Below are 22,336 nucleotides of genomic sequence, written 5' to 3'. Positions count from 1 at the left end.
GAGGCCCAGGTGAGTGCATCTTATTTTATAGGATTATAAGGAAATTGGACTTGTGATAAGTCTATTTCTGATAGTTATTTTATTATGCATGAAGTGTTGATTATAAGTAGGTGAATGACATGAAATGTATGTATGATTGATTATATGAGCTGATATGTTTGTATGTGTTATATAATTTATGTAAGTATAAAGAATATGTCATATGATAAGATCTACATGATATATAGAATTGAAAATATATGTCTATGAAGAGTTATAAGAGAACCTACATAATTCATATGATAAAGGGAGTATAGGATTATGAAATAAAATATGTAAAAATAAAAGAATATGATGAAAGTGAATCCACAAGAAACGATAGAAACTAGGTAATTATGTGGAAAAGTTATATGAATAATAGGATTATGAGTTGTACATAGTGGTATAATTAATTAATTATGAGAATTTAATATAATAGGAGTTATAGAATATGGAGTGATATGAGAAAATTATAGGAGTTATATGAAATTGAATTAAGTAAATTGATTAATTTGTATATATAAAAGAAATAATAGAAGTAATATATATATGTTTATCAGTATAATATAGGTTATGTAATATAAGTGTATACCAAGGAATAAAAAATAAGATAGATGATGTGATGTAAATTATATTATGAATTAGTGATATATGAATGTGATATAAGTATGTAATAAAACTTATGTGTTGTATGATAAATATGAACATATGAGAAGACGAGATAAGATAAGTGACTTGTAATAGGAACTATATGACCATAAATTATGTAAATTAGAATAATTTAAGTGATATGTATCTATGAATATTTGGATATGTATATAAGTGATGTGATATATGAGGTCATATGAAATATTATCTTATATGACTATGTGAGTATATGAAAAATAATATAAGTACCTGTGAATTATATAGAAATGATTTATGTAAACATGTTTGATATGTATTACATGTATGTGAATATAAGAGAATATAACATAAATCATATGAAAAGATATAAGTCCTATGATATTACCTATGTGAATATATGAGAAAGTATAGGAGTTATATGTATTACAAGATATGTGTGATTTCACAAGAAATGACATGAGCTGTGTGATTACATGATTATAAGATATCAGACATGCGATAAGAGATAAGTAATATGAATGTGTGAATATGAAATGCAATAAATGATAATGCTCATGTTATGTGTCATGAGAGCTAGGGGTATAGTTGGCATGCCAAGAGTCGAGGGTCTACGCGGTCCTTCGGGACATATATGTATTCTTTAGAACATGTATGGGGCCTGTTGAGACACCTATGTGATCCTTGGCATATATATATGGTTCTTAAGGAATGATATGTGGTCCTTATAGACATTATTATATGGCACCACGGTGCAATTCTACGTGGCACTACGGTGCAATTCTACGCAGCACTTCGGTGCATTTATATGAGCTGTGGTGACAGGATTTGTGCATAACCTCATGCACTCAAATATCTTTAGTTCTCACCAGTGTATCATGGGCTAATAAAGAAATAATAACAAATACAATATATATATATGATGGATATGCTTTTGATTATACAAAATGTTATATGAATTGTATGATGTTTGGGTGTTTCTAGGTGAAATGATATATGTTTTATATGATATATATATAGAAATGATAAGTACAAGATCATATTCTAAATGAATTAAAGATAATGATAGAAATTATGATAAGGATGTTGATATTGATAGATGATGATATATGTGCATGGATGTATTTGTTACATAAAAAGGTATGTGAATTTGTATGAAATTGATATATGAATTACTATATGATTTTGTATGATATGATAGTATAATTATTCTATGGTTTTTATTATATGTTTTATATGCCTCACTAAGTCATCGACTTAGCGTGTGAGTGTTTCACACGCAGGTTACAGAAAGTGGATATAGAAGCTGTGAGGAGCAAGACAGGTTAGCATCTCCCTTACAAGATTTCAGATCAGAAAATATATGATTTAAATGATTTTGGTAATTTTGAATATAGCTGGCATGTACTAATTGGTTGAGTTAAGTATGCTCTGATTGATTTTGGTTATTGTGGTCAGTTTATGTAACTAAACTGCTTTTACTTTAATGAAAGGTTTAAATTTTCTTTGAATTTTGTCAAGAGTCAAAGTTTGAAAAGTCAATGTGACACCTCAGACTCGTATCCGGGTCGAGTATGGGTTGGGGGTGTTACAGGGTATGGGTTAAGGGTGTTACATTTAATGGTATCAGATCTATGGTTTAGCCGATTCTAGGCATAAACCAGAGTCTATAGAGTCTTTAAATGAAATACATGCTAACATATAGTGATAACTTCTGATCTGGTATAGTATGAGTATGTTGTTTTGCTAATAGAACAATGTGTTTATTTTATTAGATGTCCGGACATAATAACTCCCGAAGTGAAGTGGGAGAAGATAAGCCTACTGAAAGCAGTAATTCACCTACCCTGGTTAGGTAAGGTGAAGGACAGGCATCTCAGGGAGTGCATGTACAAGACCAAGACACTTTCTTCAAGACGTTGGATGCTATTCTGACGCGTCTTCAACCTCTTATCCCACCAACTCAAAGAATAAATGTAGCAAAAGAGTTGAGAAGTTTGGGAGCTCCCGAATTTAAAAGAGAAGCCGAGAGAGGTCTGGTTACAGCAGATCTCTAGTTAAATGATTTGAAAATCATGTTGGATTGTCTCCACTGTTCTGAAGTTTACCCTCTTAATTAAGACAACTGGAAAATTAGTACCGAAAGGGCAGTACCAGTGTGTTAATCATTCCTTGACTGTAACTGACTCCTGAATCCGACATATCTTTGGTAAAGACGCAGATCATGAAAGATGGTGTCCGATCAACCTTAATGTTTTTTAAATGATCGGTGGTGGCTCTAACATTTTTTTAGTCGAAGCCCAATTATGGGCCCACCCGAAAGACAACAACGACACCTCTTTTATGTTTGGTGCTTAGGGAAGTCTGAGTGCTTTGTCTTGTATATTTTTGTCTCCACTATTCACGTTTTTTCTCTTCAAACTATCAGTGATCGCTTATTGTTATATTTTGTTTATGATAGTCATAAATATATTTTCCAATATGTATATGACAAGACGTATTGATGTTACTTTATTTTACTAATGAATATATCATAGTCCTATTTTTAAATATATATATATATATACACTAAATTATAATAATTTAATTTTATTAAAATAACTTTAAATAAGGCATGGTATTTTCTCTTCTAAAACCCTACAAAATTTTCATGAACAATGTTGGATACAGGGGTGGAGCTTAGTTAGAGCCTAAAAGGGCTCCGGCTTATGTTAAAATTTGTATATTCAGTATAATTTTAGTCTAATAGTGTCACACCCTAATTTTAATTTTAAAATATATTTAATTTAATTAAGGGACTAAAATGGATAGTTTTGAAAAATCTGGGTTAATCTCGTATGTTTGGGAAGTTCAAGGACTTAGTCTTGAATTTTTCCAATTTTGGGATGTAGAGAAAATTTTAAAAATTGGAATTTAGTGGATGTGATGGTTTGAACCCATAATCTAGGGCATGGTCAACCATCCCTTAACCATCTAGCCTATGTCACTATTAGTGATTATAATAATAAAAGAAAATTTTAAGGGTTAGGCTTGGGTTAAAAATACCTAAATCGGAACCCCCCACGGGAGCCAAACCCCAAGTTCCCCAAATTCCCCCAAATCCCTAGTCAATCCCTTCATCGATCCACCTCGTTTCGACTACCATTGTCATGCTTCGTCACTACCAGTAGAATCAATGTCCTCCCACGACCCGTCCCCAACCGTCAACTACCTCAAATCAGCTATCGTTTGGCCTTAATCGAGAGCAAATGCTTTCAAAATCCTCATCGCCCCTCCTCTGTCATCACTCATCAGTGAGCGACTCCGACACCTCCAATCGAAGCGTCAGGCCACCACGAAGCAACCTCAGCCAACCACCGACGCTAAACGCCCGTCATTCTTCGTGGATGAACATTTAAAGTTTCGTCGAAACCCCCTGTCACCTCTGTTAATTGTGTTTTCCAACCGCCACGATCATCTTCTTACCTCACCGTCGTCGGCACTGAACTCACTATCATCATCCGACCAAAACCCAACCGGGTTTATTATCCACCGTCACCGTTCTCGCCATCTGCCGTGGGTACTCATGGATCTCCTGACCGTTCGTCTGCTCGACCCAGTTCCTCCAGATTCGTCTGTCCGCGAGAGCCAGTGAATACTCATTCTCATACAGTCGAAGAGCGTATTGAAGCCAATGCTCAGTAGATCCTTCGAACTGAATATTTTTGTAAGAAACTCTTTGATAGGCGATCCATACCTGACACTTGGAGGATCAACACATTCGTACAATGCATTTTGTTGTAATGTTTTATCTTCCGATTTGCCATTATTTTTTGTGACATGTGCCTAATTATTTTGAAATATTTGTCTTGCAACGTATATTGCTTTTGCGACTGATGTTAGAATTTCATCGATGCTGATTTGTGAAGATATGGTTTTACTTAGTCATTTATGGTTTTATATATTACTCGAATTAAAATTTATTATTAATAACTATGTTTTTTAAAGGTGATTATTCATAATAGGTATTTAAATTATCGAAGAATATTTTTGAAAAATTTTATTGTAACTTACTAGATCTGGTCGTTACACATAGGTCGGGTCTAGGGGTTACAAATAGTATTTTTGACTCAGGTGAAAATAAATATTTAAATTAAAAAATATATAATAATTTATTAAATATTTAATCAAATAGGGGGGACAGAACTAAAGAAGGATAACCTTGTGTTCTCAAAATTTTGGTTTAATAACATTTAGATCATTATAAGTTTAAATATTACATAAATTAAGTGTTCTCTTTTGAATTTTGAGTTCTTTTATATATATATAAATCTAGGGTAAATACAATGTAATATTTATACAAAGACTCTCAACTATTTGACAATGAACGTTCATACCCCTACATGTGCAGTGCTCAAACTCGAGATCTCAAGGGTAGCAACAATCCTTTAATCACTAAAGTCGCTTATTTCGTGCTAATTTTGAGTTTAAATATCTAATAAGTATTTATATTTTTCTTAAATAGTCTAATATTTCAGCCCATCAATATTTAATTATGGTTTTAACCCTGGCAGGATGTCTTGTTTTCTTTTTCTAAAACAGACAAAAGTTTTTTTTATTGGAAAAACAGGAAAAAATTAAAAAATGTTACTTAGTTGCAATAACTCATTTGCCTTTCCAATAGCATAAGTAACATATACGTAACATTTATCGGTATATGTATTTAAAACAAACATATTATAATTGCATAAAAAACATATTATAAACCTATAACATATACATATTTGGATTACTAATACCATATGTGACATACATGAAATATTTATTCAATTTGGTTAGAAAACATATTTCATCAAAAGATTTCGGTAATTAAAAAGAGTATTATTTTGGTTTAAGATTTTAGGTATGCAAAATATATATATTGTTAAAATTAAGAAAAAAAATTAAACATATATTGTCTTATAATTATCTAAGACTACTCAAACAATAATAATAGTTTCAATTCAATTAATTTAAATTTATTCGATTGATTCAACTCATACATGATCATATTTTCTTAACCAGATCCATATCATAAATTAGATCCGACCCGGTTTCACATTGAAATATGGATAGAATTTGTGTGGAAAACTGTAGCGGATAAGTGGAGAGAGATTTAAAAAAACACCTACCAATTATAACCAACAGAATCTGTCAATCTTTCAAAGCTGAAGCTAAAATAATAGTTTGAAAATGGCTTCCACTGTCATCTCTCTTTCATTACCACAATTCCCTTCTTCTTCATCTTCTTCAACTGTTAAACCTAAAGCTCCCATTTTCAACCATCGTCATTTGTTCATTGCAAAGAATTCACCATCTTCTTCTTCACTCTTTACTTCAAGAAGAAGAAGAAGAACAGAGAAAGTTTCTACTTCTTTCAGGATCAAATGCTCATCAACTTCTTCTTCTTCGAATACTCTTCCTTCTGCTCTTTTTTTTACTGTGATGGTGTTCTCGTTGTGATACTTTCAACGAAGTATATTCCTCCTTCTTCTTCTTTGTCTATTTGTATGTTTTCTTTTTAAGGATTTTTTTACGGTGCTAATTGCATAAAGAATTGGGTGTTTCATGGGGATGTGGATTTATATGGAGAGTTGCTCAAAATTGGTGGTGGAAAAGAAAGGTAATCTCTTTACATCTTTATTTCTTTTTATGCTAGGTTTGAGAATGTGAATTCGATCATTTAGATTTGGTTTCCATTTGCTATATAAATTTGCAAGAGTGAACATAACTATATGATGAAAAGTCAGCACAAGTGGCCAAGCCACTTTCGGTGCAAATGTACAAATGGGTTTGCTTTCGGTGCATGCACCGAAAATGTTGATTTTTGAACAATGGTAAAATCACAATTTATCATTGTACTTTAGGGTATTTATAAGATTAGTCCTTAAACTTCAACTATAAATACCCTAGCTCATTTAGCTTCAAAATCATCCCAAGTCATTCTAGCTTTCTCCCAATACTAAAGAATTTAGAGAGTTTTCTTGAGAGTTGTTTTATCCTTTTTATCAAGAGAGAATTGTTATTGTTTTCTCCTTGTTAGATTGAGAGATGTTGTAATTCCTATTTTCTCATAGTGAAATTCTTCTACCGTTGCTCGTGGTTTTGACCCTATATTATTTAGGGGATTTTCACGTAAATTTTGTATCTTCTTTATCTTCATTTTTATTTTCTCAAATTATCAGTTACGATTTTTCTCTATCCAATAGTCGTATTTCGCAACAATTGGTATCAGAGCCAGATTAGAGTGTGTAATATATACTTATTGTCTTTGTGGTTACCACCAAAAGGTGGATCCTCCAACATAAGAAAGTAAGAAGGTATTATATATTCTTTGAAGGTTCCAGAGAACTATTCACGATAGTGAAATAGTGGGAGCTATCCATAATAGAAGCTATGACAATGAAATTTGATATTGAAAAATTATTTCTCATTGTGAAAATTGAAGATGAAGGTCATCCTGAGGAAAGACGGTTGTCTAGCAGCTATCAGTGAAAGGCCGGTAGATTTCACATATGACAACAAATGAATCGAAATAGATGGGAATCCTATGGCAAACTTTCATCTAGCATTAGCAGATGAAGTATTGTCAAGCATCGAGGAGGAGGAGACAACTAAGGAGATTTGAGATCATCTCACCAAACTCTACGAGGCCACATCGTTGTACAATAAAATTTTCCTTAAGAGGAAATTGTACACTCTCCGTATGCCATAATCTACTTCAGTGACGGAGCACTTAAACACACTGAACACTTTATTTTTTTCAGTTACATCCTTAAGATCTACAATAGGAGAACAAGAACATGTTGAACTTCTAATTCAAAGTCTACCTGATTCGTATGATCAACTCATCATCAACTTGACAAACAGTAATGTCACCAGTCTAGTCTTCGATGACGTTGCAGCTGCTGTTCTACAAGAAGAAAATCGGTGCAAGAACAAGGAAGACAGACAAGTAAATCTGCAACAAGCAGAAGCATTGGCAACGATGAGAGGGATATCAACAGAACGTGACCAAAGCAGCATTTACAAACATGTTAGATCGAAGTTGAGAAGCAAGAAGAATTTAAAGTGTTACAACTGTGGAAAGAAGTGTCACTTAAAGAAGGATTGTTGGAGTCTAAATAAAAACTCAAATCCACAAGGTAATACCGCAAACACTTCTGATGATGGAGATGCTCTATGCTGTGAAGCGTCAACCACCGTGGAAGGAAGAAAACGATTTGCAGATATATGGCTCATTGATTCGGAGCAACATATCACATGACCTCAAGAAGAGTGGTTTCATCATTATGAACCTGTCTCAGGAGGATCTGTATATAGTTGCAATGATTATGTCTTAGATATCGTTGGCGTGGGAACCATCATATTGAAGATGTATGATGGAATAATTAAAATTGTTCGAGATGTGCGACACGTGAAAGGCCTGAAGAAAAATTTATTATCCTACGGATTATTGGATGATAATGCAAGCAAGATTGAAACAAAAAATGAACCATGAAGGTGTTCCGTGGAGCGCTTGTGGTGATGAAAGGCGAAAATATAGCTGTAAACTTGTACATGCTAAAGAGAGAGACTTTGCTAGAAGCAGAAGCCTCTGTTGCCTCATGTAGTTCAGATTCTGCAATGTTATGGCATCAAAAACTTGGACACATGTCATAACAAGGAATGAAAGTCCTAGTGGAGCAAAAGCTACTTCAAGGCTTAACAAAGGTATCACTTACTTTGTGTGAGCATTGCATAACAAGTAAGCAGCACCGGTTGAAATAATTTGTCTCATTTATTGATGATTACTCCATGAGATGTTGGGTGTACCCTATTAAGAAGAAGTCAGACATGTTTTCCACTTTCAAAAACTTAAAAGCGCAGGTGGAATTTGATTCTGGAAATAAGATCAAGTGTTTCAGAACAGATAATAGAGGAGAATACACAAGTGAAGAATTTGATGACTTTTGCAGGAAATAAGGCATTAAAAGACAGTTCACAATAGCGAACACTCCTCAACAAAATGGAGTGGCATAGCGGATGAATAGAACTTTGTTAGAAAAAACAAGAGCAATGTTGAGGGATACAGGCCTAGAAAAATCATTCTGGGTAGAAGCAGTCAATACCGTCTGTTATTTGGTGAATCGAGCTCCATTAACTGCAATAGAGTTGTAAACACCAATGGAGATGTGGACTGGTAAACTAGCTTATTATTCAAACCTCCATGTATTTTGAAGTATTGTGTATGTGATGTATAACTCCCAAGAAATTTCAAAGCTGGATCCAAAATCCAGGAAATACAAATTCTTGGGGTATGCTAATGGTGTAAAGGGGTATCGCTTGTGGGATCCCACTGCCCACAAAGTGATCATCAAGAGGGATATTATCTTTGTAGAAGATAAACTACAAAGAAAAGAAGAAGATGATAGCGCTGAAAAGTCAGAGACTACACATATACATGTGGAAAAGGAGTTTGAACAAGGAGATTCTTCTGAAGCATAACCAACACATGATGAACAAGAACCAGGGAGTTCTGAAGCTCCAACAACTCGTCAATCAGATCGTGTGAGAAGACGTCCCAATTGGCACTCAGATTATGTTATAGAAGGAAATATTTCATATTATCTTTTAACAGAGGACGGTGAGCCATCAACATACCAGGAGGCAATAAATAGCTCAAATGCTTCACTATGATGATGACGATGCAAAAAGAAATTGAAACCCTTCATAAAAATAATACATGGGACATTGTGTCACTACCACAAGAAATGAAGCCAATTGGTAACAAATGGGTCTTCAAAATCAAGCGAAATGGTGATGATCAAGTTGAGAGGTATCGTGCAAGACTGGTGGTCAAAGGATATGCTCAAAAAGAATGTATTGATTTCAATGAAATTTTTTCTCCTATGGTTCGACTGACAACAGTTCGAGTAGTCTTGGCAATATGTGTTACATTGAACTTACATCTAGAGCAGCTAGATGTTAAAACAACTTTTCCTCATGAAAATCTTGAAGAAGAGATTTATATGCTCCAGCCTGAAGGTTTTGAAGAAGACGAAAAGAAGAACTTGGTTTTCAGGTTGAACAAATCTCTGTACGGTCTAAAGTAGGCACCGAGGTGTAGTATAAGAGATTTGATTCCTTCATTATATGCCTTGGATACAATAGACTTAATGCAGACCCTTGTGCTTATTTTAAGAGGTTTGGTGATAACGATTTTGTTATATTACTGTTGTATGTGGATGACATGTTGGTTTCAGGACCCAACAAAGATCATATTGAAGAATTAAGGCACAATTGGCTACGGAATTTGAAATGAAGGACTTGGGATCAGCAAACAAGATTCTAGGGATGCAAATTCACCGAGATAGAAGTAATAGGAAGATTTGGCTTTCACAAAAGAATTACTTGAAGAAAATCTTGTCATAATTCAACATGCAAGATAGTAAAACAATTTCTACCCCTCTTCCTATTAACTTCAAATTATCCTCCAGTATGAGTCCTAGCAGTGAAGAAGAGAAGATGAAGATGTCTCAAGTGTCGTATGCATCGTAGTGGGAAGTTTGATGTTCGCTATGATATGCATAAGACCATACATTGTACAAGCACTGGGAGTGGTTAGTCAGTACATGGCGAATCTAGGCAAAGAGCATTGGAATACAATAAAGAGATCCTGAAATACATTAAAGGGACCTCAAATGTTGCATTATGTTACGGAGGATCAAACTTACTTATCATTGGGTATGTTGATTATGACTATGCAGGGGATTTGGATAAAATCAAATCTATTATAGGATATGTGTTCAAAGTTGCTGGTGGAGTTGTAAGTTGGGTTTCAAAATTGCAGTTAGTTGTGGCTACATCTACAATAGAAGCAGAATATGTAGCAGCTACACAAGCCAGTAAAGAAGCAATTTGGTTGAAGATGCTTTTGGAGGAGCTTGGGCACAATCAAGAGTATGACTCTCTATTTTGTGGCATTCAAAGCGCCTTGCATCTAGCAAGGAATCCAACATTTCATTCAAGGACAAAGCACATACGAGTTCAGTACCATTTCATTCGTGAAAAGATGGAAGAAGGGAAGGTAGATATACAAAAAATTTATACTAAAGAAAACATAGCAGATTTCTGACGAAGGCAATCAATGCTGATAAATTTACTGGTATCGATCCTCTTATAGTCTGTCAGAAACGTAAGCAACATGAAGGTACAAGGTAGAAAGAATGGTGTGAAGATATGATTGTTCCAATCAAATCTTCAAGTGGGAGATGTGATTATACCATAAAATATTTTCAACAATGGCTGCTAATTTCCAGCCATAGTTTCTATTACGGATAGCTCCCACTATTTCACTATCGTGAATAGTTCTCTGGAACCTTCAAAGAATATGTAATACCTTCTTACTTTCTTATGTTGGAGGATCCACCTTTTGGTGGCAACCACAAAGACAATAAGTAGATATTACACACTCTGATCTGGCTCTGATGCCAATTGTTGCGGAATACAGCTATCGGATAGAGCAAAATCGCAACTCTATATATTTGAGAGTATAAGAAACATGACCTTGTGGGATTCATACATTACAAATTCACTACTAAATAACTCAACATGGATGCTACATTTATCACTCGATTAATATTATTTGTCATGTAAATGGTGAGAATGAAATTAGTCATGAAATTGGATTATTGAAAGACACAAAAGCATGGATTTGAAGAATGTAATCATTTTATTACTATCATACAGTTCACTCTATCTTTGAAATCAGAGTTCGACTAATTTGCTTGTATGGTTTCCTTTTTTTTCTTTTTTAAAGAACGACATCTTACTATAACAAGACAGGGTGGCGAGATACAGCTCCAAAGAGTGAAGAAGGAAGAAAGAAGTTCATTGCTTCACTTCATAAACGAAAAACTGAGTTGTTCATGGCCCTCATTGAGAATAGATTGCTACCTCTTCGTCCCGGTGTAGCCAAGTTAATCCTCTTACTTGTATGCAGTCTTTATAATGTTCCATTATAAAAGTTGATGTCCAACATTTGCGTCCCATGTCTGCCGACTCACTAGATTCCCCAGTAATGTTTGTGTTATTTTGAGAATTCCATATTCTAGCCTTATTTGTAATTACATTAAACAGGTTGATTGATCAAGCTTTGGAGAAGTAGTAAAAGTTGCAGTGTGCAGTACATCCAATGAGAAGGCGGTATGCTAATCAGGTTTTATACAGCTATGATTAACTGTATGGTTAAATCCGGTAATTCTGGACACAAACAATTTATTACACCTGCAAATCATTTGATAAACACAGCATAACTTATTTAAACACGATACTATCTACAGGGATTAGGACTTGTATAATTTGATGTTTACACCGCAAAATATACAACGCTATGCAAATGCACATATTGCCAAGTTTAAGGATGATTTGCAGTTATGTTACTCGGACTTGAGTGTCTGTGTCGGATATGAGTATGTAAGTGTTCATCTCCATGTATTTAGAGGACAATCATATCTTCACGCCGAGTGTGTCTGGATTTGCTCTTTTTGAATCCTCAATTCTATTCCTTATCCGTTACTATTTCTATAGGTCTCTGCGGTATTTTCTTGTTTACTGGGAACAGAACGTGTAGAAAAAAATACAGACATTTTCCGGAGATGTGGTTCCTCGTAAGAAACCTGATCCAGTGAGTATTTTATCCCTCTTAATACATTTATATCTAGTTGGGACGCATTATTATTATTTTTTATTAATCTGTGGTATGTACAAGGCAATATATTTTCAAAGATAACTCATTAATACTTAGTCAAGTTCATAAGTTTGTCTACATGAAGATGGATTATCTTAAAGTTGACATGTTCTTTCTGGCAGGCCATCTATACATTAGCAGCAAACACACTCAGTGTTGAACTTTCAAGGTATTGCATCATAGCATAGCCTTTACTGATGTATTTGGATATAGAAAATACAACAAATTAAATCCCGTATATGTATGTAACTCGGATTCTTTTTTTGGTTTTTGAAGGAAAACTGAAACGCTTAACTATTTTAATGGCATCTGAAATTAAATCCCGTCCATCATGTCTAGATATTTGTTTAATACTGATGTCAACCGCTGCTACTCCAAGAAAAATAAGGAGTCGGAACAACATAAACATGTTAAATGCGCATGATCAATACTCAACATATTAACTCTTTTTTTCTTCCTTGGCTGTATTGTTGTAGAAGAAAGTGCCATAGGACTTGCTGCTTCCAAAACTGCTGGAATGACTTGCATAGTGACAAAGAGCGGGTAAATCTCTTTACTAAACCAGACATCTATGCTAGTAAATTGTAGGCTGCATTAGAAGATAATTGGTTTTTGATTGCATTGCAACATGTTCCTTTCAGTGACCAGTCCAAAACTAACAAACCGAAAAGACAAGATTCCCTATAATGTCAGTCATGCATTTGCAATTCATATTTAACATTGAGTGGTCCTTGGTTGCAGTTATACAGCCGATGAAGACTTCTTAACTGCAGATGCAGTGTTTGATTGCATCGGAGATCCACCGGAAGAGAGGTTCGATCTGGCATTCTGTGCAAGCCTTGTTGAGAAACAGTATGTTAGTTAAGCCTAGTTGAGAAACAGTATGTTAGTTAAGCCTTGTTGAGTCTGTCATGTTTGACGACTACAGAAATTATAGATTCAACTTGTACTTGTTGGTTCAAGCTGAAACTGCCAAAGGCATGATATAATGCAAAGGAATCACAGATTTGGGGGGAAAGCTACAATTAACTTATAGGATTTTGACCAAACTAACCTGAATTTCATACATAATCAAACTTTCTCTTCACCAATTTACTTCATTCGCCTTTAACTTTTGAATCGAATATGTTAATTATTATGTCCAATTTGAACCGTCACTTGCGAAGCTTAGCGCTCAAAGAAGTCCTCTGATCCTGGTGTGATGCCTATTGAAATCACAAAAGATGCCGTATCCGCGTCCAATTCAAAGTGTCTTGCATTTGTCTATATAAAACTACATTGGTTTTCAAGTACCCATGTATGTATGACACGTTCAGAAATGAGCATCGGGATATAACTCAAAATACGTTCAGAAATTGAGTGACATAATTCAGTGTCGGTTCCATATACAACCAGCGGATCATGTCCAGGTACACACAATCCCGTTCTTATCTGCAGAGGCTAACGGTTTTCCAAGTCCACTCCAAGTACAACACAGAACAGGAGCAGTGTGCTCCTTCAGTGTGCTTACAATGTCAGCTTTTGATATCGACCAAATGTAGACGGATCCATCCGTCGAGCCAGCAGCGATATAGTTGTCATCAGGACTAATACACGACCGACTCCAATTAGATGCCACCCTGTTTCCGGTTGCTTTGAATGTACTACAAACATCCAAAGATTGTATATCGAATAAATTATGCAAATTATCTCTCCCACTTGTCAATACAACATTTCCATTTCGGAACAGAGAGATAGATGTAAACAAACGGAGATTTCCATCCACGTGACCCAAGCATACTGTCAGCCCATCTGTGCTGAAGCAAAGGGCATTGCAGATGCTGTGAAAAACTATAGTGTTGGTGCAATAACCTTTCTGCAAATCCCACACTTTTATCGTCCGATCATAAGCTGCACTAACAACATGACGACTTGAAACTTTGCTCACATCTACAGCACAAACTTTATCTTTGTGACCAGTGAGAGTATGCCGGACTCGTCCTGAGTCGACATCCCATACAAACAAGTTGTTTAAACTGCTTGCTGCTATTATGAATCTATTGTCATGGGTAATCGAAAGATCAAGGACGGAACCGAGGCAGCCAGAAAGATTTTGGATTAAAGATCCAGTGCTAGTATCCCACATTTTGATCGACCGATCCTATCCCCCACTAATCAATTTTCCGGAATTGTACTCTAACAGTATTGAAGTAACCACCTTCGTGGGCATTGATCCTGTATTTGCAAACAGAAGGAACAGTTGATTCTGTGAAGAACTCAGCACCTTCTTCACTTCTACGGACAATACCATCTACTTGCTCTTGAGCAAGTTTTTCCAAACCACTGGCCCTGAGCCGCTCAATCATATCTTCGTAAAGTGCATTTGCCTAAATTAATTAAAGGAAAACTAAAGTTAGCACTAATATTTCCAAACAAGCGGGCATATTGAAAAACAAATCATACTCTTTCACAATTAAGGAGTAGGATTCAATGTTTTTCATTCCATTGACATATGTCAATTGTCATTTAGGTTTCATACTCGCACTGGAGTGTTCTATAACTCTAAATGACACTATTGCTCATTTAAGCTCCTCTCGATCGTGACAAAGTTAAAGGAATATAAAAAACAAACAAACCTAGAAGTTGATAAAAACAAAAAAGTTACCACTGAATGCCTCTAGTCACCCAAGAAGACACGAGCAAAGACCATGCTCTCTTCGTCCAACCTAAAATCGGACAGCTCCAAGTAAACAGATGATGGGTCTAAACACTGAAATTAGTTGTTTAAGGACCTCCTAAAGATTAAATACAAGCATTCCAGGCCCTGAACCCTCATTTCTTTTTATTTTTTAATTCTTCTCTTCCTTGTGCAATGCACAGTGCATGCAGCTCAGAGTTGATTATCATAGTAAGATTCTTTGCTTCCAATTAAATTTCGAAATGAGAAAGTCACAAATAATGCCAACAGAGACAGTTTCATGATGTTCAGAATTAGCTACAGTGTATGCATGAATAACCTCTTAATGGATCATAAACCCAACATGCTTAAATTTCAAGCACATATGGACCTAGCAATTTATCATTCTCCGAGTCAACCAATCGAAATATACCTTGTTCTGTAAAACCAAAATATACCATACCTCGTTAAGCCGTTCAGCATCCTGCATTTTTTGAAGCATCCAACGATCAACTAACATTTTATTTTCGGCCTCTGCATTTTTGGCTTTAATAGTCATTTGTTCTAATTGAGCTTTGAGTTCCTGATGCTCAATCATCACCAAATCCAAAGCTCTAATCTTTTCTTCTATATCTGTTTTTAATTGAGAGCACTCATTCCTGCCAGCTTAAATATTGTATCTGTTATTAATTTCACAGTGACTTCAAATCCAAAAAAAACAAAAACTCTTACCCGCCAAAACCTAAAAAGAACACAACCAAACCTGGTTTGGGTCAATTCCTTCTCCAATTCAGCAATAGTTGTTTCTTTTCTTGTAGAGAAGCTTTTAAAGCTTTACACTCAGCTACTTCAACCACTAGTTGCTCAGACTATCTAGACTGTGCTTTGTAACATTGTTGGAGTTCCACTTCCAAGTTTTCAGCTTTCTCTTTCCATTCCGAACCCTACAAAGAAATTCACCAATTACCTATGTTATTCTAACTAATCATTTTTCTTGAAGTATCCATCTCTTACGCTTGCGTTCAATGTACATTTGATAGTGAAGAAGATATGATCCAAAAATCCAATGAAACCTAAAAAATTAGAACATACTTGTGTTGGGCAATGGGCCCAGACACGGATCCGACAATCACACCTACATCCATGTAAATAGCCAATTACCCAATATCTATGTTGCTCTGACTCTTCATTTTACTTTAGTATTCGTGTCTAACACATACCAGGCATGGGTGTAGGAAATAACCCTCCAAATACATGAAAAAGCTTTCAAAGAATGATTGAATGGACTCGTGTGGATACATACTCGTATCTGATACTCACGAGTCATGTCAGACAAACAACATTGCACAATGGCTTTCTATTCTATTGGAAAGCCAATGATTTATCCAATTCTTTAATTCAAACCCACTTGCTTTCACAATCTTGCAACATAGTCATAAACTCCTATTTCAACATTAACTCGTCTTCTTCAAAAAATAGCAATTCAGTACATTGTTATGATCAAAATAGCACCATAAAGCAAACAAACGAAACCTGATAGATGATGGGCCTGGAAAGAGCAATTTAAGCAGGAACATGATCTCCTTTTTCGAGTAAATGCCGTTTCTTCAGCGCATTCAAAGCGTGTTTTATAGCTTCCCTAGCTAACTCCTCTTGCAACCTGGAAAGATATGTTTCTTAGCTGAATTTCGTTCAAATTAAAAAGGAAAAACAAATAGAATCCATTTACAACATTTTCTAGTATAAGAAGAAGAATGAATTTTGATGACTTACATGATAAGATTGGACGGAGGATGGAATTGGAAGTGGAATTAGGAATTCTGATTTGGATTTGGATAAGTAATTGAGGGATTGAGAGAAAAACAGTGAGGAAGAGAGAGTTCTCCAATGAGTTTTAATCAGATTGAAATTGTGAAGTTAACCAAAGGACAATTATGGAAGATCAAAACTTTCCCCCTCGCCCCTATAAACTACACTCTGTTGTTGATTAAACTTTTAACTTTTTTGAATCAAATTATATATCGTTGAACTAATACATATAAAAGTAATAATAAATATATTATTAGATATAAATTTAACAACGTTTATAAGTTTTAGTAACTCTTATTTAAAATATTTAATGTTTGATTTAAATTATCTATTGTATAATATCACCCCCAAAAAATATCTATTATATTCATAACTTCATTCTCATCGATTAATTTAGAAAAATATATTTTTCTTTAAAAAAATAATATTTTGAAATATAATATAAAATAAAGTGATTCCTTCAACTCTATTTATTTCTTAAGAAACAAGTTATGAAGCAAAGCAATGACAGGTAAACTTTCCAATGCCAATGCCAATGCCATGAAACTAGGAACAGCTCAGGTGAAAAACAACTTCCAGTCTATCGAATATTGGATTTCAATCTACAATAACATATATTCATTGTAGTTTAATATAATATAAAGCATTAGAGATCAGATCATAAATATCATTCTAAGGAAGAGGTTAGAGGTAGAAACTAAAGCCTTGGTGAACTTAGAAGAGAGTACTCGATTGAAAAAATTAGTTAGTCAAATTTATAAATATTATCTTACCATTCGTAATTTATTTGGATTTTTTTCAAATCATATTGAATATATTTATTCGAATTTTAAATAATATAATATAATGTTAATTGAAAAAAAAAAAAAAATCAATGATTAAATCACAATTACTTGATTAAATATCAAAACATCATCATTTTAATTTTTGATTAATCGGGTTTCGTAAATTCAAACTCAAAATCAGAATAAAAAATTGAATTAATTTGAATAACTTAAAATTTAAAAAGAAAATAAAATGTAGTTTTACTTGCCCCCTAAATAAATGGAGACAAGAAGATAGATATCGTTTGCAGTTGGAGGTGAAAACAGAAAAATAAAAATGGAGTGGGGGATCAAAACAAATAAAAAGAAAAAGAGTAATTATCCGCTCCATTAGCATCCCTAATCACATGTGATAAATCCACGACATCAAAAAACTGAAAACTATAGTGAAACAATAGTTGTTAATTACAAGCTTTTTCAGTTTTCCCCAAAATGAACATGCAGGTTAGATTCTCGGTTTTTTCTCATTCAAAATCAAAGAAGAACAAATCTAAAACATATACCAAACCCTACCTTTGTAACCATACTTTGTCCGGCCATTGCGACACCTACAATCCGTAAACACCGTCGTCATGCAGCTTTTGAAGATTCAAATTACAAGTTGTAAAACAATTAAGTTAATGTCCCAAACCAATTCCACCATTTTTTTCTCTGTTTCAGTTTTCTATAAAATTCCTTCCCCCAATTTCACGAGGTTCTAAACAGCTGGCATTCTATCTATCCAATCAACGCTCTTCCTTCCTTTCTCTAGCTGGAGGTCGATGCTTGTCCGGGATTTATCAAAGTATTCCACACTTCGGCGTGATCTCTCCATCCTTTCCATCTGGTCTAACGATATTTTAAGCTTTTCAAGCTTGTCCATGTTATTAAACTTGTTATACTCGTGAACTTTCAACTTTTCAGGCCGATCAATGCTTTTCCTTGGCTTGTCCTGGGTATCAGTACTGTAACGAGGCTTGTCCCGAGTATCAGTGCTTTTCCTTGGTTTGTCCCTGCGGTCGATGCTTCTTCTTGGAGCCTCTAAATATTCTGTACTTAGCCTAGATTGTTCAAAAGCATCTGTACTTTTGCGGGAAGCATTTCTTCGAGAAGGTGACTTCTCAACAGTTGAGATGAATTTCTTGAGATGCCAAATATAATCCGGGTAGAGTTCCAAATCACAGTGATTTCCTCCTTTCACCCATAATGGTTCATATTTCTCTTGGCACAGTTCCCAAAGTTGCTTCCCGTGAGAGCAATCAACAACATCATCATTAGTTCCCTAAGTTCGTTGCCAGCACCAAATCACCAAAGTTAATGCCAATCGCAGATATTCTTTGCAATTTAATAAAAACATTCCAAGCACACACATATATCTTCCCAACCAATAACGTCTTAAAAACAATACAATTAATCTACACGAGAAAAATAAACCGATGTTAAATAGCATAAGACTCCCAAAGTTGATTTAGATATGACTATTTAAAGGAATGATTAATAAAACAAAGGTAAGCAGAATCTTTGTCAAAACCCTAAAAGGATATGAGACTCTTGTTAACCATTAACAAGCCCTAAGGTTTCAATCTCCCATCGACAAGCTGAATTATCAATCCAATCACATGGCTAATCACAAATACATCCCCACTTAAATGTTTAAGGCCAATTAGGAACCTTATTTCACCATTTATTCCATCTTCGGATATATAAACTTGAATCGTCAGATTAACAATAAACTTCATCACCCAACTCCTCTTTAAGGTACTTCGTTAAACTTGTCAAATTTCAAACATTTTTCTTAATTGCAAACGACATAAAGCCTACATTTTTCTCACAAAAGTTTCATCCTAAATTCACTATACCAGTCGTTTAAAAAAAAAAAAAATCACCATACTAGTCCCCAATGTTATTAGGAATTGGGTGTGAGTGTCGGATATGGGCTATGTACCCGACATGAATGTGTTCAAGTTTTTCGAAGTGAATAACATAACTAACACCTTTTTATCCCACAATTGCAGATTTCTTGTGCTAATATCTTTGCTGATAAAAAATTATAGGCAAAATAGAATGTCACAATTTATTAGAAATAAGTAGCATTTCCATTATTGTTTCATGCAATTAACAAATGCAAAATATTGAGTTCCGGAAACTTACATGAATTATCAGCACAGGACACTTTACCAATGAGATTTTGTCGATATTCTGCAAATCCATGTAAATCAAGATAAGATACACGATGAAACTAACATATGGATGCTTCAAACATCAGAATTTATAGAACTGAACCAATGAGAGGGGAATAGAACCTTGTAGATGTCAAACCAGTATGAGCGCTTAACAGGATACATGACTCTTAACCCGGATAATATAGGACTATGCAGAACAACAGCTCTTAGACGAGGTAATCGAGCAGCGAGATCCACAGTAGGACCACTTCCGACAGACTGACCATATAGGATGATATTTTCTTGCTTGGCACCATAATTCTCTTCAAGACACTTGTATGCAGCTTCAATATCTGCATACGTATTCTGCTCACTCGGCTGAGCAAAAACATATAGATGAACATGAGAGAGAGCTTTCCGGATGCAAGTAATTCAGACACATAGTATGAGTAGAAGATTCATGCCACAATTACCTTTCCCGACGATTGTCCATAGCCAGAGTAGTCATACCTGCAAATATTTTTATACGTTATTTGAAATATTCAAGAAGCCGTGCTAATGAGGGGATAAAAACAGTTTCACACATTAACCTTAGGAACTGTGTGCGCCGTAGCAGATGTCACCCGCAGTTAAGCATTTCATAGAGGCTCAAACACAAGCAGCAATGTAACACAAAAAGAAAGATCTGTATACTACTAGCAAATCTATGCTACTCAAACTCATATGTAAGTGTTGTAAACGAAAATGCTATTTTTTTTCCTAAGTTCTCTCATACACTTGGATGTCGAATTTGGGTATTTCGATAAAAATAAAGTGCAGGGCAAGTCAATTATAGCTGTTTATATAACAATAAAGTGGCATACATGAACAGGCTATAAGCCTCAATTTGCATTTTCATAGATAACTTTTCCTTTCTCTATGAGAAAAGAATTCGTTGCTCATGCATGACAATTACAAGTATTGAATGCTCCATAACCATATTATAACCAACAGTTTCCATTAAACCCTAGATCTAAGACCGACAGTACAGAAAACCATGAAGGGCTAAAAGGTATTGACCTTAGTTGAGAGCTATATCACCCAACTCTTCATTTTTTTCTTGAAGTATTTGTGTCCGATGCATATCCGGATATGGATATATAGGAATATGATCCTCTAAAGATGCTCCAATCACATTGAAATCTTGAAATAATTGAACATACCTGCATTGAACACATTTACATGTCCAACACTCATACCTGGATTTGAGTAACATAGATTGGGAGTATCCTAACAAGAACAGTCCCGATCTATGCCATTCTACCATTGATCTAATTTGATGAAGCAAGGTAGACAGTGAGTAAAATTCCTCAGAAACCACCATCGCATACCGACCTTTTGTGGTTTAGAGTCGATAACAAGAATCACACACACGATAACAGAATAACCCAAAGATGCTTGAGAAAACAGATCTGAATTAAGAAATAAACCACCACAAGATTTCAAGCGCTGAATTCAGTCGAACCATGATTATGAACAACCTAACTGGCATTCTTGAAGCTCAATAAACAAGTAATTTTCCCAACCAGGAACCTCAATCAGATCATAAAAACAAAAGGTAGACAATAAATTAGAAACTTACACAAAAACCCCTCATCAAATATCAACATCTTAGCCTTACACATCTAGAAAAGTTTGTCATATAAAAAGGAAATACTCACTTCTACACCAATATCACAAGCTCAAACATATTGATGAAATAATAATGAAAAAGTTAGCTCAAATTTGCAGAAAACGAAGTAAATCCATACCCCATTAGATTGACTCTTAAGTGGATGCTGAGCTCAATGAAAAGCTCATACATTTGGCCAAAGGTAGACATAAATTAGAACTTACACAAAAACCCCTCATCAAATATCACATCTTAGCCTTACACATCTAAAGTTTGTCATATAAAGGAAATACTCACTTCTACACCAATATCACAACGCTCAAACATATTGATGAATAATAATGAAAAAGTTAGCTCAAATTTGCAGAAAACGAAGTAAATCCATACCCCATTAGATTGACTCTTAAGTGGATGCTGAGCTCAATGAAAAGCTCATACATTTGGCCAATGTCAGCGGCGTTCCCATGAGAATAAAGCAGAGTCGAAGTCGCCATGGGGTACCTAACATAAACAGCAACGATTTCATTGCCGCGGCGAGTTGGGAGCCGCAAAACGTCTACGTTTTCGCGGTGAGGGAAAGGATCCAAGAGCAAAATTTCAGTTGCTTCATCCTTAATTAGATTGTACGAAGGTGGATTGGGTGGAAAGAAGGCAAACTTGGCAGCCATTGATGACGTCACCCCACCCATGTTTTCTTCGTCAGTTTTCTCCCGAACTTTGCAACAACAAAAATATTGGGGGTTTGGATTGAAGCTAGGAATCAAAAGAAAATTTAGAAGAAGATGATGAACATTTTTCAACAAAATTTTCAAGTTTTTGTTATTTTCTTTGTTCTGTCCTTTTCAGAGAATGTTTCTTTTGGCG

General features: G+C 34.9%; 1 protein-coding gene and 2 pseudogenes across 3 annotated transcripts; 1 reads left to right on the top strand and 2 right to left on the bottom strand.

Moving 5' to 3' along the window:
- The first annotated feature begins 5,853 nt into the window (after window positions 1-5,853).
- On the top strand, window positions 5,854-13,257 carry LOC120178568 (annotated as a pseudogene).
- A 473-nt stretch (window positions 13,258-13,730) lies between these two features.
- Window positions 13,731-16,915, bottom strand: LOC120178566 (annotated as a pseudogene).
- Window positions 16,916-18,145: 1,230 nt separating this feature from the next.
- Window positions 18,146-22,289, bottom strand: LOC120178567 (alpha/beta hydrolase domain-containing protein 17B-like). Of its 3 annotated transcripts, none has more exons than XM_039184380.1 (5): window positions 21,860-22,161; window positions 20,295-20,331; window positions 19,963-20,199; window positions 19,811-19,858; window positions 18,146-18,941 (listed from the first exon to the last, which is right to left on the bottom strand). In XM_039184380.1, the coding sequence occupies exons 1-5, from the start codon at window positions 22,159-22,161 to the stop codon at window positions 18,378-18,380; spliced, it is 1,188 nt and encodes a 395-aa protein (XP_039040311.1). In that variant the 3' UTR covers window positions 18,146-18,377. The 3 variants fall into 3 exon arrangements, with proteins under 3 accessions (XP_039040311.1, XP_039040312.1, XP_039040313.1); XM_039184381.1 differs by lacking the exon at window positions 21,860-22,161 and adding an exon at window positions 21,612-21,666; XM_039184382.1 differs by having other exon boundaries at window positions 18,857-18,931; window positions 21,860-22,289.
- Between the last annotated feature and the right edge of the window lie 47 nt (window positions 22,290-22,336).

Source organism: Hibiscus syriacus, unplaced genomic scaffold (assembly GCF_006381635.1).
Source record: "Hibiscus syriacus cultivar Baekdansim isolate YM2019G1 unplaced genomic scaffold, ASM638163v2 tig00112353_pilon, whole genome shotgun sequence".
Taxonomy (NCBI): Eukaryota; Viridiplantae; Streptophyta; class Magnoliopsida; order Malvales; family Malvaceae; genus Hibiscus; species Hibiscus syriacus.
This window is presented reverse-complemented; position numbering and strand designations above follow the sequence as displayed.

What these genes read in the sequence shown, in the direction of transcription:
- LOC120178567 (XM_039184380.1), bottom strand. Translation starts at nt 22,161, where the DNA reads ATGGGTGGGGTGACGTCATCAATGGCTGCCAAGTTTGCCTTCTTTCCA. An exon ending in ATGGACAATCGTCGGGAAAG is followed by an intron (nt 20,200 to 20,294) that starts GTAATTGTGGCA and finishes GTTTTTGCTCAG; the next exon opens with CCGAGTGAGCAGAATACGTA. An exon ending in ACTGGTTTGACATCTACAAG is followed by an intron (nt 19,859 to 19,962) that starts GTTCTATTCCCC and finishes ATGGATTTGCAG; the next exon opens with AATATCGACAAAATCTCATT.